The 19,281-nt window shown below is 28.0% G+C and overlaps 1 protein-coding gene across 3 annotated transcripts in view; it reads right to left on the bottom strand.

Annotated features, from left to right (window-relative positions):
• Window positions 1-7,986: 7,986 nt before the first annotated feature.
• LOC100575883 (zinc finger protein 595) overlaps window positions 7,987-19,281 on the bottom strand; it is an 18,596-nt gene continuing 7,301 nt past the window's right edge. For 2 of the 3 annotated variants that reach the window (XM_016805452.2, XM_029490353.1), the window contains exon 5: window positions 14,428-16,400. In XM_016805452.2, the coding sequence (XP_016660941.1) occupies window positions 14,951-16,400 (1,450 nt within the window). In that variant the 3' untranslated portion in view covers window positions 14,428-14,950. Of the gene's footprint in view, window positions 9,795-14,427; window positions 16,401-19,281 lie in introns of those variants that run through there. The other variant, XM_003245340.4, reaches the window with a different exon arrangement.

Genomic DNA, 19,281 nt, shown 5'->3' with positions numbered 1-19,281 from the left:
TAGCATTTTCTTTAAACGATACAATTTGTTTTGAACTGTCTACGGAATTTTCAGTTTACAATTTGTTTAGTTATTTTTTCTATGAATGTCAATACAATTTTATTTGGTTGCTAAAAAATCTTGAAAATTTAATACAAGGCTCCTGATATTGTTACAATAGCAGTTGAAAAATATAAAAATACATCGGCACAATTTATTTTTATAAACATTTAATGTTTGATTTTTGACAAAATGTATCAAATTTAAAAATGATTTTGTAGTTAAAAATTTGTAAAATGTTTAACTTTTATAGCTAAGGATTGAAAATTTAAAACAAGGTTCCACATAAATAGGTTATATAAAAATAACTTTATTCACAATAATATGATCAAATATACTTAGTAATATCATACGCTATCTGACCGTGATCGCTCAGAATCGTTTTCGTATACAATGATATTATATCATTGAATTCAAATTGAACACCATACATCACTTGTAACCTACTACACAGAAAAGCGAAACCCACTTGCCCACTTTTTTTAAAAATTAAGAGAACAAAATTGTCAATTAAAACCTTTTTTTTGCACCTATATTTTTAACTTCGAGTTCGCCGAATTTCTTACTAATAGGTACGTAATATATGTATTTAGTTTGGTAAAGGTTTCATGTCGAATATTTTGTCAAGGAGACCTGAAGACGTCAAATTAATAACTTTCCTGATTTTATTTCTATTCACACCATCGTGCCTATTCACCCCGTTTTACGGTACGTTCGGCAACACTCGACGCTATAATTCATATACAATATTCAACCTACACAGTCGCGGCACAAAGTAGTGGAAATCGTGAATCGAACCGGTCCCAGCCGTCAGGCTGCATGCGCAAAACGGTCATGTTCTGTTCTCTCCTGGCACAGTATAAGTAGGTACGTATGACGTACCTATGTAATTTATTCGTCATAATTAAATCCCAGTGTATATATACACGCTGATGGACTAAATACTAAATAGTATAATATTATATTATTATGCTAATTAGTGGTGGACTAGCCCGTTATCTGTATTGAGGTTGAGGTTTGGTGGCTTATTTGAGCCTCTCTCGCAATCTTAATATAGATGTATAAAAATTGTAGGTTAGCCTGTAACCCAACGAGTCCACCCCTGTGGCTCTGGTAGGTTACTAGTTATTACACATAGTTACAAAAAAATCTTAACACTGATTAGATTTCTAAACATATTTTTATGCAGATTAATATGATTAAATTAGGAATACCTATTACCTACCTACTAATATTACTATCTAGTATATACCTACTATAATATCAAAGGGTATTATAAATAATTACATTTTGTCAAATCCCAGCTAATTTAATAACAACATTATGATACATAATAAATAATATAATAAATATGGTACAGGTATAAAACTAGGTATAAATTTATTATATATTTATACTACTCTTAAATATAACAACAAAATTCAAGAGAAATCAAAGATTCATTTTTAAGTTATACATATTCTATCACTTATACTAAAATAAAAATTACAAAAAGAAAAGATTGGTGGTAGTATACGGGTTTATGGTTAGTAAAGGATATACATAGACTTGTTCAAATAAGTAATAACTATAGCGCACCACCACAAATATCAAAAACAATTTAGAATACGGTAATGTATATAAAAAAAAATAAAAATCGGAATCTACAAAAAACAAAAATAGTATTTTTGGCTAAAAACTAAAAAAACAAAAACAAAATGTAAATAAAATTGTACTTATCGCTATTTTTTGATTATTTTAGTATGTAAAATGGCATATTTCTATGGACAATTTTACGGTCTTTAATTCTTATTCTATACTTTTTTAGCCGTAAGTCCAAAATTAAATAAGTTCTAGTTTAAAATTGAAAAGAGGGTCCGCAACCCCTTTTTAAGGGATGGACAGCTATGCACAAGGGGTATATCTAGGGGCTTTTAGTATGTCAATCAGTAAACTATGGACTGATTGTGTACCAAAATTCAGCTTTCGAGGAATTAGTTCCAATCTTTTTCTTAATTTGACTGGACTATTAAAAGACAATTTAATAATAATATAGGTATTTTATGGTTCATAATACATTAATAAGTACCTATGCTATAAACAATAAATAGGTACCTACCTAATTTAATTTTTAATTTGTATGAAAACCAAATTGTATACTTTAAAGTTTAAGTAAATTGTTTATTCATTATTTATGATTAAATGGAGAATGATGTTGAGGGGGGTTACTTCTTATTGAGGGTCTAGGAGTTGTTTGTGTATCGGTAGATGCGATACTTTATGTTGGTTCAGATTGAGTAGAATTATTATTAGGTAAATCTATAACGCTGGTTGCAGGAGATAATGAGTTACTTATTTAATCATGTACAGGCCACGTAACCAAATCTGATCGCTGTGTATTATTTATTCGGAATCCTAGTATAGTGTTACTTTATGAGTACCTATCTACTTTGACTATGTTTTTTCTTTTCTGTGATTTTTCCTTTTTGACAATTTTTATTTTTATTTTCACAATCTATAACTAATACCATATCACTTTCTTTTGATCTAGGTAATAACGTTTTTCCAGGTTTTGTAATAAAAGTAAGAAACTTACCTAATTAGTAATCATGTTATTATTGACTAGGTAAGTACTTCATTAGTATTTGATATTCATAAATCAAAAATAATATGTTTTGAGAAACCAAACATAAGTTTTGCTGGCCTTTCATAGTTTTATTAATAGTTGAGTGTACAGTGTTTCTAAAGACCAACTTTTTGATTTAAAATTAATTTATATTTTAAAGTTAACTTTAACTTAGCATAATTATTTATTTTAAGATAACTTAACCTCCACTAGTTAAAAAAAAGTGGTTAACTTGTCCAGCTTTGAGATTATTGAATAATTAATTGTTTTAAAATAATTTCTTCCAATGATCACATCCTCCGTTTTTTAATATTATCTTAATAAACCTTTTATAAAGGCATTTTCAAATATTTAGCATTTACTTACTTTTATTGTTCCTATTGAACTCGTATAATTTTCAACGTAATCGCAAAATAATATATAGTTTTGTAATTCCGTTAAACTATCAAAAGTGGAATTATATATATCTAATTTATTTACATTAGATACACTATGCATGGCTAAATATATAACCAAATTGCATCCGAGTACACGAAGAATTGACTGCAGCTCAACGTTTAAACCAATATGGTTACCAGTTGTAAACATAGCTGTTACCACCCTCGTGCACAAAACGATACACGGCATAGCTGTGAATACACCTTAACTCTTGGGTACTATATAATTAGTAATTTCTAACTGTATAACTTATAAGTCTTACATAAGATTAAAACTACGACCTTGGTTACGAAGCTTAGCCCTTAGTACTTGTATCGGAAATCCTTTTGTGCATGATTTGATAGGCAGAATTTCCCGTGGTTTATTTTGATTTCTCCGTGGTTGATTGCTTGACTTGTTTGTTGACTTTGGTTTTGTATTTTGATACTTAAAACTACTTTTTTCTTAATCCACTTATTTGTATTGTTGATTTTTAATTTTTTGCAGTAGGTAACTAGTAATTTTCACGATGCGACTTTGTGAGTACCTACCTATCTAACACATATGCACACACAACTGCCTATCAAGCTACATTTTATAACAATAATTATTCATATAAAGAATTATTCCTTCAAAAATAAAAAAATAAATATAATAATAATTTAGATTTAGCAAAAATATTTGATGCTTATTACGATCACGCAATATTATAAAAAAAAATATCAACAAATTTGGTTTAAAATGAATGGTTTACAATTTATTAAGCTATTTTAAAAAATAGAAAACAACCCATTCGAGTAAACAATAAATTAAGTAAAAACATTTCAATAATATGCCAAAATAAGCCAAAATTTAGCGAAGGACACACTTTTCTAAATTGCCTTAAGTCTAAGAAATCAAAGGCGAAATGCACAAACTGTGGTAAAGAACACACTGCAAATTGGAAAGGATTCATCACTTTTAAAAATGCAGTAGAAAAAGCTCACACAAAAAAAACTACTAAGCAGCACAAAGAATACAACAAAATCCTGCGAAACCAGTCACTCGAGATGTTTCTTTTGCACGGATGGCTAATTCTTCGAACGAAAATCAAAAGGGTCCACTGACTCAAACCCACACATAACATAAAATGTACCGTCGCTATCTACGTCAGATAGCGACGGTACATTTTGACAGCATTAACAAAATTAAATGAGAGATTGGACAGACTTGCAAATAACCACCCGAAAACCAAAGCACAAAAGAAGAAAAAATAAGTAGAACGCTTCGAATGATAAACTGGAACACTAACAGGCTTGTATAACGAAAAAATGTACATAGCTTTGGACCACATATCTGTGGACCACACTAAAATTACGTTATTTGAATAATATATTTGAACATAAAATCTAAGCGATCGCGTTCATGGAGAAACTGCACTAAAAATAAAAGAATCCATTAAACATTACGAACTTGATAAACAATCTCAAAAAACATTTACAAGCAACTACCTAGTCCCCATATTAATGACGGCAATAACGACCTAACTATCTTATATTTTTAAGTGTTGCAATTTTTCTAAAATCTATGCCATTATTTTGCAAGCCTATCTTTAGAATTCGCAGGACCAAACTTTTACTGTGAAACCAAATTAAAAGTTGGGCCAACCGTAACTCAACCAATTTTTACACAAAACATCGAAATCGGTATCAAAATAAAACTAATATGATTAGTAAGTATTTGTAAGGCCCTTTTTGAAATTTGCAAGTCCTTACGGCCGCTATAAGTTTTTGAACTTGTGAAGTTGGCCCACCCGCTTAGGCCCATAGAACTTTGAAATCAGCATCAAACGAAAGCTAATGATTAGCAAGAATCTTAAGTCTGTGTTTAGAATTTGCAAGTTACCCGAATGACCGCTATAAGCTTTGAAGCTTTGAAGTTCACCCACCCAAGTCATCCCAGAACTTCTAAATAGGTATCAAACGAAAGTTTATGAAGCTTAGCAAGTATTTGCAAGTCCATTTTTAGAATTTGAAAGTAACTCGGGCAGCCAGTAAGAGCTATAAACGTTTGGAAGTTATCCCAGAATTTCAAAATAGATTTTTGGTAATTTGTGCGGATTACAATTCAAGGTTGTTATTCGAGTTAATAATCTATATTACATTATGCCAATAATCAATATGAGTAAATCTCCCGGTTCCAAGACACTTTCGTCCGAATCTAAAAAAGATTATTCACTTACTGATATTTTGGGTAGGTACTTTTAAGATCATGCGTGACGATATCCAATCTATTAATTCCAAATTGCTAACCCAAGAAAATAGTTCATCAGCAATATTAACCAGGGTGGATCCTCTCTTTTTAGAATTAATTTCGTGAAAGAAAGAGAACGAGGAATTAAAAAAAAAAATTGATATTCTAAAGAATATTTCTGTCGATCTCATTCGTTCGCCATATGCCGTTAACGATAATACTGGTTTAGATATAGTTAAATAAATTTGAGAAAGAGAAATTAAGTCTCGTAATATATTATGATTTAATATTTATGAATCTGATGAAGATAAAGTGAACCTTGCTACTGATATTATGGGGACGTTACATATTGACACTTCTATCTCGCCAGTTGTCCGTCTCGGTAAACGGTCGGATAAGCCCAACCCCTTAAAATTGTATTTGATTCGGTATTTGCAGTATTAAAATCCAAAAAAACTACTATAAAATATTTTACGTTGGAAGAATGTGTGGATCATAATTCATAACAGATTTAACTTTTCACCATAGGTCCATTCTATGATCTTAAAAAAAAGAACGTGTCAGCAGAAGTGGTTCGGACAATGGTAATTAGTTCATAAAATGTTTTTGTGGTTCACCCAAACTTGTTCAAAAAACTCTGTCTGGCTATTACCATATACATTACAATGTGCGTGGCATAAAATCCAAATTATCCAATGTTCGTTTTCTTTAATTTATCTGGTACCTATTAAGTGGTCGAATACTAATCACGCTATTTTATCTGGTTCCTCGTCTGATAAATCTAAAGTTCTAGCTGAGATTATCACTTTTGACCATTTGTTTCAACACAATTTCATTGAAAATTATAAAAACAATATTTTAGATTTAGTCATTTTATTTTGGATAATGATACTTTAGATGTGTTCTTTTTCGTTAGTTTCAATTGACATATCGCATCCTCCATTTCAAATTAATAGTCCAATAATTGTTTCAACTCTAGGCTGTACAGTGTACCTATAACAACTTCCTTGGAATTTGATTATGAGCTAATTATGAGTCTATGAATGTCAATTTAAATTCTATTGCTTGGGATTCAATACTATGTGAAACGCTTGATTTTTTCAGTTATTATTTCTAATTTTTATTCTGTTATGGAAAAATAGTTTTGTTACACTTGTTTACAAGTCTGGTAATAAAAATTGCATAACAAATTATAGACTGATATCTAAAATCTGCTCTGCGTAAACTGTTTTAGTAAAACTAATTGTACTACGTTTAGATTTAAAAATTTAGATAATTTAGATAAAAATCAGCATGGTTTTAAGAGGGCGTTCAGTAGAAACATTTTTCTGGATTCAAATTGTTATACCACTTGGGTGTGATATCAGCTAATAAATTTCTAAAAATTAAAAACCAAGAAAGTTTACATGTTGATCCCTGACTTGACAAGCGTTTTTAGTAGAACATCAGTTTGGATATCATAACTAACATTCGAAAATCGATCAAGTACCTAAATCAGCCATCAAGTTACTAAAATGATTAGTTAAGCCTATTGAAAAAAAAAGTACTACTGTGGAATATTCCTTGATGTAGCCCAGGCTTTTGATAGTCTGGCGCTAAGGATTCTGTATTAAACTGCGTGATCAGCTGCCACACACCTGGTGTACACTTCTTGAATCATACTTGACTTAACGTAAAAATCGAGTCATACACGAAGAAACGATTGGAAAGATATATCAGTTGGAGATTGGAGAACCGCAAGGTAGTGTTTTAGGACATATCCTGTACTAACTCTATACGTCTGATAAACCTACCAAACAATGAAAACACGTTAGCTATAGTTTAGCATATTATGTTTCCTGACGATACGAAAATTTTTTCGACACGTAAGAGTCAGCTGAATGCAACTGATAACTCACAGAAGTCAATATTGACAACATCTTTGCCTGGACGAGAAGTTAGAAAATAAATGGCGATAAACCGTTACTCGTTAAATATACGTTATGCAACACTGATAACATCCAAATAGTACTGAATCAATCATCAATCCCATAAAAATATTCAGAAAAATATATTACACATATAGACGGATATTTTATGAGCAAAAAATGTCCATATCTGTTTCAATTTTAAATCCTTATAGTCCGCGTACAAATTTCGAAAAGAATATTCATCTCGGAAAATGTAATCAATCACTTTTCCAATCAAATTTCACTCCAAGAATATTATATTATATGGGCATAACATGACATGCCTGTAATTTTAGAAAAAAAATTAAATCAGTTTTTATGTTTCCTGAAAAATTTTAATTTTCAGATATCAGCCTATTTTAAAATTCCCAATTCAATTATTTAAATATAAGAATATTATAAAGTATAATATTAAACATTTCTAACATGTATATCTAACTTTTAAATTAATGTATCGAAAAAATCCAACTTTATGAGACAAACAATATTTTCATCTATAAATATATTATTTAACCATAGGTCAATAAATTCAAATGCTAACCAAAAACCCATAATTATTATCTCTCAAAAATTTTTTATTGTACTGTACATAATTTGATAGACAATAATAACATAATATAGTACTTAAGGTATTTATTTTTATAAATTACTAACAAAATTCAATTCAGTAAAGATTTTAATACAGTGTTATACATTATCAACATTAAAATGTATGCATACATTACACAGATATAATAAGAATACTTAATTACACATATTAACATATTTTTGCAGTTTCAATACTCAACTTAACTTGGTGATTAGAAGAAAAATCAAATTAAAAGTATTTTGAAACAGACAAATTATTTTAATTGAGTTTACAAGAAATAACCTTAGGTTATAATTCTCTAACTCACCTGGGTTTAATAATTGTTTGTTCCTATGTAAATTTTGTGGAAAAGGAACTTTGACTAATTAAAAATAATACAATTTTTAAGAATGTTATTTAAAAATGTATAACATAAAAAAAATACAGTAAAATACAAAAAAATATATCTATATACAAATATGTATAAAATAGTATGTTACAATTAAGATTTAATCTAAGAACAAAATACAGTGGGGTCTATCAGTGAAGCGTTATTGTGTTGGTGATGACAGGTGATGTAGGTGGTGACAGTAGTGATAGAATTGAGTTGTTGTTGGTGGTGTCGTCGTTATCATCACCATCATCGTCATCAGCCGCGCTCGCTGCCACTGCCACCGTATGTCATTCGTCGTCGGCCATTCCCACATCCGAAGACCCAAACAATAAGTTTTTCCGCTTGCCCGGCTTAAAGTGGAGCATCTCATGCTTGCGCGTATCGCACATCTGTACAAACCCACGTCCGCACACACTGCACTTGAACGGTTTTTCACCCGTGTGAGTCCGGATGTGCAACGTTAGGTCATACCGCTTCCGGCACTTTTTATCGCAGTGCGGGCACTGGTAATTTCTGGTGTCTGTGTGCACAATCATGTGAGCATCATGCGACCCCTTAGTCTTAAACGTCTTGTTACAAAGCACGCACGAAAATGGCCTTTGGTTATAATGGACTGCATTGACATGCACGTCCAACTGCGATTTTTGTGCAAACCGTTTGTGGCATATGTCGCACACAAACCGCTTGTCATGCTTGGTCTGGTGCACGCCTAGCTGTTGCTTGGTGTAACACGTGAAGTCACAGTGCGTGCAGCGCACAGTCTTTTTGGCAGTGTGCGTCAGCAGGTGGTTCATAGCAGATGCCTTATTCTTGTACATGTTACCGCACACGTCACACGCAAAACGCACTTGTTTTGAGTCAATTGTGCTCGTGGGGTGTATCTTGGAGTGTTTCTCTTCAAGGTGGTTCTTGAATTGTTTAACAGATGAGAAGCTGATACGACATAGATCACACTCAAACATTTTGAACTCGGGGTGCCGCTTCTGAAAGTGCCGTAACAGGTTGTACCGGGTCTTGAACACGGTCGCACATATCTGGCACATGGTCTCCTGTTGCTGTTCTTCCTCATCTAAGGAAGTTCCGTCTAACGAACTGCCCAAGTACAACTGTCTCACTTGCATGTTGCTTAGCTGGTTGCAGTCCTCTTCCTCATCTTCATCCTCGTCTTCATGATCGTTCTCATCGTCCATTTCACAGTCGATTCCATTGCTTCCGTCACCATCTTTTCGCAGGTCATCCATTTCACCATCCTCAGTGTCAGTGACGTTAATCGAATCTATAAGTGGTTTGAAGTCTTCACAATTGTTGTGATTAGTGATATCGTCTCCTTCGCAAACTGAGTTGACGTTTGCTTCGGTGGGCAATTGATGGTCAACTCCGTCTATGTGGTTGCTGTCTCCTCTCAAGACGTCCAGGTACTCTTGTTTCGGTACCACGAGGTTGCAATCGTCTGCCACCGTAATGTCTTCCAGCCGATGGCAATTCATCAACCCATTTATGTCGTCATCGAGGCCAGCTGCATTCAGGTACATATTGTCATCCACAGAATCGTTATCCACTTCTCTGTCGAATATTATGTCAGAAATTTCGCTGTGAAAAAAAAAACAACACGGTTGCTTTAATAATATCTAGTCAAAGGAAATAAATAAATGACATACAATATTTTACAACTATATCAAATTACAAATAATAATTTCAGTTAAATTTGATTAAAATTTTTTTTTTTAAATTAAGAAATATGATTTGTCACTGAAAACCACGTGTGATGTGTCCATTTTACTAATGCATATTAAAATGTATATCCAGCAATTCCAGTTTTGTGTTGTTAGATTGAATATTAGAGTGAATTTATCTATTATCCAACTTAAATTTAAGAACATTAATTGTTTTCTCTGGATAGCTTTTTACAAAATTTTGTTTTTAAGTAAATCATGATCATATTCAAATATTAATAGTTTACATATTCATAGGTATGTCATAATTCACTTAAAAATTCAAATATCATAAAAAAACCAACGAGAGGACACAGACAATGTTCTTACATTTAAGTTTGATAATAGGTCAATATTTAAGCTAACAATACAAAGTTTGAACTGCTGGATGTATGTTTTGATATATTATGTATTAGAAAGATGGATAACACAAAGTATGCTTACAAAGTATGTGTACAGAAATCATGTGATTATAAATATTATTATTTATTAGTTATTTTCTATATTTTTTGTTATGTTTAATACCGTGATTAAACTAACGACAGTCTAATTAATCTTCTGCTTGTATTCGTTGGCATGCGGATACTATCTAATATTAAAACTAGTATAACTAATAAACTTATTATTTTTGAATAAAAAATTATTGTAGTTTTTAAACACAACATACAAGAATCCCAGCAAATACTACAAACTATTATTTTAACCTTTATTTAAAAAAACCAATTTCAAGCAGGTTTAGTTTTCAAAAAATGTGTTATAGCTAAGCTTTATACCATAAATAGAATAAGTCTTATTCAATTTTTTTTATATCATTCCAATAAAATTCAAATACCAAGTTAGTTTATTATTAAGATATCTATGGACTGTATACATCATTATATGTATTATACATAAAACAATACACCCAAGCCTTTATTTGTGTAAGAAATCGGTACATCAAAACAAGACTTCTGATGATTCTATTTATCAGAAACCTCTTAAACAGTGACTAATCTTATATCATTTACACAAATCACTTTTGATTCTTTATCTTTTAAAAAATATTTAAATATCTTTATGTTAAGTTATTACTAAGACATATAATTAAAATAAAATTATGTTTCCAAAACAAATTAATTTCTTTCACTAGAACTTAATAAATCCACAATTATTGATAAATTATGATAGTAAATTATACTGACTATAACAGTTTTGAAGATAATTAATTAAAATTTGTTATAATAAAGACAGACAATGATACGACTTTCAGATTTAGATTGTGTATTTTATATCAAACATTTTTTCTTGTTTATATAGTTTAATTTATTTAATGTCATCCTTTTGTTTTTCAAACAAAATAGATACATATTTATATTTTCAAGCCAAACAATATAGAATAAAAATGAATGAGACTAGTTTCAAAGCTTATAATATAACCGCTTAATTTGGACAACCAACACAACTTAACTTGCATTGATGTCTATAACAATAATGATAGATTAATAACGAAAAATATGCAGGTCATAATAAATAGTATATTATATAATATTGTACCATGTTAAATATATAGGTTAAATAATATACAATTAAATTGATTAATTTTAGTTCCTAAATATACTTATTATACTGCTATTCAAAAAGTACCAAATTACACATAATATGAAATGTTAATACTATATCAAGTAATTTTTACTAAAAAAAAATACATATAAAAATACTCTACTAAAATAAGACTTAAATAAAACTTTATTAAAATATAATTCACAAGAATAGTAGTATTACAATATTATTTCGGATAAATATAAAAAATATAATATTTCAAATTTAGTAAGTAGAAAAATATGATAACATTTAAAATGTATACATTTATGCATACGTTTACAAATTTAGTACATAAAGTAGTTATTAGGAAAGATTCATAAAAATATATTAAACATAACATTAAATAAGTGTGCAACTACAATAGAATATTATAGGTATATCTTAAGAATAAATGATTAAAGACAGACAGGATACAAAGAGCATTGTTGACATTCATTTAAATTGTATTGTTGTCCACTTGGGACAGTTACACTAATAGCATAAACTCAAAAGCAACCAAATAATTAATTTGAAAAAAAAATTTCTATTGGAACTTTATAGGTAACACATTGTTTATGGAGTTATTTAATATACTAGTTTTTTTTTAAAAATAAATAAATAATTAAGTAGATTTGTATTTAAATTTCAAGTCTTAACTTATAGTTACAATTTTCAATAAAATGTAGAAATACAACTTTTCTCAATAAATAGTATTTAAACTTTGAAATTTAGGAACTATTGGGAAAATGAAAAATATCTTCTTGAAAATAGCAGTTATACTTTGTTTTATGTAAGGGTAACTTCAGGCAGTGACTGACTTTTATACGGTTCAGATAGATCACTAATCTAGATAAATTAGTTTACAACGACTTTTATTTTGATATTTGACTTTAGACAAAATATTCTTTTCTGTGTTAAGCAAAATGTAAGTTAGGCCTTAATAGAAATAATAAAGTGTCACCTACTGAAAGCACGGCAGTTAATGCAGGTTATCATACACATTGCCGTCACCGTGCACAGAAGCCTGTCGTTTGAGATTAGTTTTGAATGAGACAGAGTATAGATATAATTTATAATGTAGTAGTAGACTATTGGAACAAATAATTATAATAATAACAATAAAACCAATTAATTTAACATATTGCACTAAGATACTTAAATTATACGTTATTAATATTAACATTATTAATACGACTTTAAATAAGAAAATACAATAGTATAGTTACCAGACTGTTGTATGGCACACAATACCCTGTAATATTATATAATATAATGAAGTAAAAAATTGTACACTTAGTTGCATTAAATCTAATAGTTATAATAAATGTTTTTAATTATTCATTTTTAAACAGCTGTAATATATGGGCATAAATAACACTTTAGACGGGCAATGACAAAGCAATGATCTACAGTTCATTATTTTCATTTGAATTTGACTCACTAGTGGTGCATTGTGGTAAGAGGAGGTGGGAAATTAGTATATACTTGTCTCCTGCCACCATGTGTCACTAGTGAGTCAAATCAAAATTAAAACAATGTGTGATAAATGATTAAATTGGCGTTGCCAATCTATAGTGTGATTATCTGCAATACTGGGCATACATAAATTAGGTTTATTTAAAAAAAAAAGTAAAATAAGCATTAATAGGTAGGTAGATTATTATTGTAAGTAGGTATTCTACTTTCTTAGAGCAATTGTGATCAAATAGTCCACTGACAATATTATGACAGGGTATACATTTGCTTATAAGCAGCATGTTTAAAAATGCATTTATTTTAAATGTAATTTGAAAAATTTAAGATGCCGGCAATTGTAACATTTTATATTATATTTTTTTGATAGAGCTTAGGACTTAGGACTTTAAAAAGACAAAATATTAGTTACATAAATAATACATATATTAATACTATATAAGCAAATATCTAGGATTGATTATGTTATAAAATAAATATTTGAACTAAACAAGCAATTTGTGATCTCTAACTGTAGTTTTCTAAAGTATATATTGTTATAACATTATTAATCCCAGATCAATATTAAAAATTATGCAATGTTTTTTAAGGTTTTGTTTTTTATAAATATATATATAAATATATTTATCGTATTTCATAACTTAATTTTTTAAGAGGACACTAACCATAAATTTGCTGTCCCGTTTTACACGCTCACAACATAGCAAATTGTTGTTTACTAGTTTCAATAGTGTGCTGTTAGTTTTGATACTAGAGTGAATTGACCTATTTTAAAACTTTAAGGCAAAAACATTATTTGTGGTTAAGTATTGCCGATTTTTCAAAATTTTCATTTTCAAGCAAGATTAATGTATGTGAAATGTGAAATCAAAAATTTTCATAATTCGCTTGAAAATAAAATATTGAATAAAAGCCAAAGCTTAAGCACAGATAATGTTGATGTCTAAAAAAATGATAATAGGTCAAATCACTCTAACATCAAAACTAACAGTAGACTATTGAAACTAGTGAACAAAAATTTACTGTCGAAAGTGCGCCTCTTAAGCCATACATACAAATCTAAATATTTAAAATAACAACTTAATAAACTTTTGTATTTTATCAAAAATAGTTTGAGTTGTTTACAATTAAAACTTTAAATAATATCAGTATATTTAGCAAAGGACATAATTATTCCACAATATCAAATTTTGCACCAGAAGAAAAAAAGTTTTATTGATTTCAATCAATTGTTTTGGATATAAAATGCATTTATCATTTATATTAAAAAGATGCTACACAGATATTTGTTGTCTAACATTATCAATGTTTGTATGTGGGTTTTTACGATAACTCAGTAAAAACTTAAAAAGTGAGTTATGAGCATTTTTAATTTACGCTATATTATCTATGTATAACTCGCTAAAAAATTTAACTTTCATAAAAAAATCCACATAGAAACACAGATAATGTTCTTAACATCAAGTTTCATAATAGGCTGATTCACTCTAATTTTAAACTAACCAAACTAAACCTGATCTGCTGAGTGTACATTTTCTATGTTACGCACTTTTAAGACGGAAACTACAAATGGCTGTGTAGCGTCCTCTTAAATAGTTTTGTAGTGACTAGTGATTTAAAATGTTCAAAAGTTTTGTGTAATCATTGTATTTTTGAATATTCTATGGACTTAGCTATACTATAACTGTTTTATCAATAGTATATCAAGGAGTTTAAAGGAAGAATAATCATTGAAATATACTAACAATAATATCAAGCGATGAGTATTTAATCTAAAAATTATTTCTTTGATAATGGACAGAGAAACGTAAAAGCTGGTAAACATGAAAGGTTAAAGTACTTTGCTAAATAGGCTGATGAATAATGAAGATATAAATTTTTAATTTACCAATAATCCTATTTTAATTTTAAAGAACTCTGTAGTCAAGGAAACGAGAAGACTATAGATTTTAACATATATTATAAATTATAATACTTATACAAATCAATAAAATTTAAAATTTACAGTGAGCCCCTTTGATTATCTACAGTTGTTGAAATAAATTGGGGCATATTAACAAATGAATGCTGAGTTCCATGAACTCGTCCATGCTGTTTTAAATGTTTTTTCAATTTAAATGTATCTCCACAAATAGTGCATTGAAAAGGTCTTTCTGAACTGTGCACCGCTGTATGACCTTTAAGTGTACCACTGCGCAAGAATGCTTTACCACATACTGCACATACATAGTTACGCACTCCTGTATGGTGGGTCAAATGTGCAACTAAATGACATCTTCTGATAAAACTTTTGTCACAATATTCACATTTATGTGCTTTTATACTTTCATGCATTTGTTTCCAATGAATTTTCATTGATGACCTTTGAGCAAAACTTTTACCACATGTTTCACAAACAAATGGACGTTCACCAGTGTGTGTACGTCTATGATCATCAACATTACGTTTCTCAGAAAACGAGCGTCCACAAATGTCACATTGATAACTACGAACTTTATCATGAAAACATACAATATGTCGTCTCAAAAATGCTGCTGTACGGAACTGTTTACTACAAATTTCACAAGTGTATGGTTTTTCACCGGTGTGCACTCTCATATGATACACAAACTTGTATCTTCTACCTTCAACATTATAGTTACATTGATCGCATTTGTAATATAATTTGTTATCTACCATAACTTTATACTTATCATAAATGTCACTTTTTGGAATTGGTTTTTTATCATTTAGCATATGTGAACGGACGTGTTTTGAAGCCAAGTGTTTAGAAGGAAATTGTTGATTACAGTAATAACACTTGAAATCTTCAATATCAGACTTTTCATCAGATTCAATAATCTCATCTTTTATGTCTTCCAACGCTTTCTCTTTTTTCAAGTTCATTGCATTATTAGTTTTTTGATCTGTAGAATGTGATTCAACAACATTATTATTGAACTGTACAGAATTTGAAGTATCAAGTTTTGTTTCGTCATCAAAATCAGATTCATCATTAAACAATTCATCGTAACTTTTAGTTATACCAATACGCTTGCTTCTTCGTGTAGTTGTCTGTACAGTGTGCAATTTTTGGTCATGCTCTAACTTTTCAAACGTGGATTTAAAAGAAAGATTACATGTTATGCATAATACATCATAATTGTTTATTTTAAAGTCTTGTGTTGATTTTGTATTGTTTACATCAACTATGTTGGAAAGATTTTTTTCTGAATTGTTATCCACAGCATTTGAAATTGATTTTTTCACATTATCTATATACCTGTCACTTACATATTTTATTGGCAATATATTAGTTTGAACACCATGAACATCACGGTCATGTTTTACTTTATCTCTAATCTTCAAAAACTTTTCAAAACAAAAAGAACAGGAATAATTGTTTGAAAGTGAAGTTTCTTTAGTGGGAATTATTTTCAATGTTCCACCTGGTTCTGTCAAGTCAATGTACCTGGAAAACCAAATGGGCATAGAAATTATGTTGCTCTAATTTCTTTTCATACATCCTTAGTTATATATAAAAGCAAAATATTTTTTTTTCTTTTTGATTACGTGAATTATGAACAACAAAATCCATTTGTATACCATCTTGAACACTGTTAAAATTGTATATGTTTACAGCAAAAATATTTCCAATATTGAGTTTATTTTTATGAGTTGACAGCATGACTATTTCCATCTTACTTCTGTTTTTATATCCTTGGAAGTACTTAAAAATATATTTAAACAATGAAAGATTATAAATACTTATATTTCACAGTAAATAACTGAAAAAAAAAATGATAACTGATAACCATAAAAAACTCTGTTAGGTACAGCGCGAAAGTTATGTAATTAATGTGATTTTGATTTCAAAATATTCACATTATAAAGAACAAAAATAATTATTTACTAGGTTCCATTAAATAGTAGGGAAATATATATATGGTAATATTTCAGATGGTTTTCTCTACAAATTCTTATTTGTTTTAGATAAATTATTATAATTTAGATTTAATATATTATAATTAATATATTGAAGAAGATTTAGAGTTTCTCTGTTTTTTGCATAAAATCTAAAATAAATTAATTGCATTGTAAATAAATTATCTTAATATTCAATAATATATTATTTGCCTAATTTCTTAAATTGTTTTTATTTATAAAAACTTGATGCAAGTACATAACTAACCAAGTTTGATTAAATAAGTTTATTTGAATTATTTAATAACATTAAACATGAAACTAATTATGTATGTGCAAACGAAAATATTGAACAAAACAGTAATTCTATAATTTAGTATAATTATTATTACTAGAGTAGTTGCATTATTAGTTTTTCAATTAACATTTTAAAAAAATACATTAATAATGTCAAGAAAATTTTGAAACATGATTAAACATTTAATGTTCTAAGATGCATGCAAAATAAAATTACTACAGATACAAGACTAGATTTGTAAAATGTTGTAGATCTGTGCTTTTAATTGTTCCTTATATATTTTATAACTGTTTTTTACAACTGTAGTTAAAAAAATAATTCTTTTTAATTATAGTTGTTTAATAAAATTTTAATGTTTAACTAATTTCAAAATAAACTGTAATGTAAAGAATATTGGTAATTACTAATTATAAACAGTTATAATGATTTTATTAAATTCATTACAAAAACAAAGGCTTATAAAATGTTTGGACTATTTGAATTTGATCTAATTCTTATATCTTCTATCTAACTAAAATATGATAAAACATTATCAAAAATGATATATAACAAGCAAAATTAGCAAATATTTAATAATTTGTAAATAAAATATTATTTTTTGGTTTTCGAATCTTTATTATTATTTTACCATTCACACGTTTATTGTATCACCCAATTATGTATTTTATAATATGTAAGAGATAATTTTACAACTCATTAATTTATACACCACTAAAATATTATTGTGAGATCAAATCAATTTAAATAACAGAATAAGATAGAAATTTAAAATATTGTGTCAATAATAATTATTCTTAAATTCACCACAATTTATTGAGATTGTGGATGACTGAATTGTACAATATTTTTAAATAGTTCCTAAGATCACCATTTTAAATAACCAATTAATTTTAGTTGTTATATATTTATAATATACTTCCATGATTTACACATCAGAAAATATTTACATTTTACAAAATTAAGACAAAAATAGATATTTAAACCAATGTAATCAGAAGTATATCTAAAAATTAATTTGTTGCTTAATAATGAATTTTTAATAAATAAAAAAAGTTTTCTAAACTAGATACACAATTGTTTTAGTTTAATATTTACTTTCATACTAATATAAAATGTTACTGTTCAATTTGGTAAACAAATGAAATTGTCTTGCTTTCTTATCATGACCAGTAGTTGAGCACTAAACTAAAATTAAAAAAATACTCTAAAATTATAATTGTTATATGTCTGTATTTCAACATGTTTTTTATATTAATATTAATTTTTATATAATATAAGGAGATGATTTAATTGTCGGAGATGACGTATTTTGTTTTTTAATAAATTTTGTTAGAATTATGTTCAATATTTCTAAATTCTTTATACGACACATAATTAACAAATTTAAAAGAACTTATCATACATTTGCGATAATGTATTAAATGTATCATTTTTAATAATATAGTTGAAAGTTGAATTTTTGCAATTGAATTTAAAAAAAAATTATACAAAATATTTTTAAAAATATAAATTTTGTAACTATAACAAGTAGAAAAAAAATGTAAGTATTAATGAGTTAGAATATTTGTTAGTTATAAATCACATTTGTGTTTTTTTAACATAATTTATATCCACACAAATTATCTATAAACATCTTTAATATAACATGTAATGCTAAATCAAATTGTATTTAATTACTAATTAAAATAAAGAAATTTATATTTTTTTTTTATATAAATATATAATATATATATTTAGAATCTAACAATTATATTTATGTACATACTTTATTCAGTAAAGCAAAATGTTGAATCAATCTTTGTTTTTAATCCTAAAGAGTACCAATCTATTATTTAAAAAAAATATGAATATGAATATTTAAATTTGATAATTAGATATACTACTTTATTCCTAAATCAATTTTATCATTAATCAACAGTTGTGCTTCAACTACCTTACATTTTAAATATTAATCATAAGCATTAACAAAAAAAAAATAAATATTACTTATTTAATAATAAGCATCTATAAAATACAAATTTATATATAAATTATAGTCCGCTGATTATCTAACTAGTACAATAAATTGTCAAATAAATACCTAAAGGAAAAAGGAAAACTGTCATATTTAATTAATATAGAATGTAAATAA

This window comes from Acyrthosiphon pisum, chromosome X (assembly GCF_005508785.2).
Source record: "Acyrthosiphon pisum isolate AL4f chromosome X, pea_aphid_22Mar2018_4r6ur, whole genome shotgun sequence".
NCBI lineage: Eukaryota > Metazoa > Arthropoda > Insecta > Hemiptera > Aphididae > Acyrthosiphon > Acyrthosiphon pisum.
This window is presented reverse-complemented; position numbering and strand designations above follow the sequence as displayed.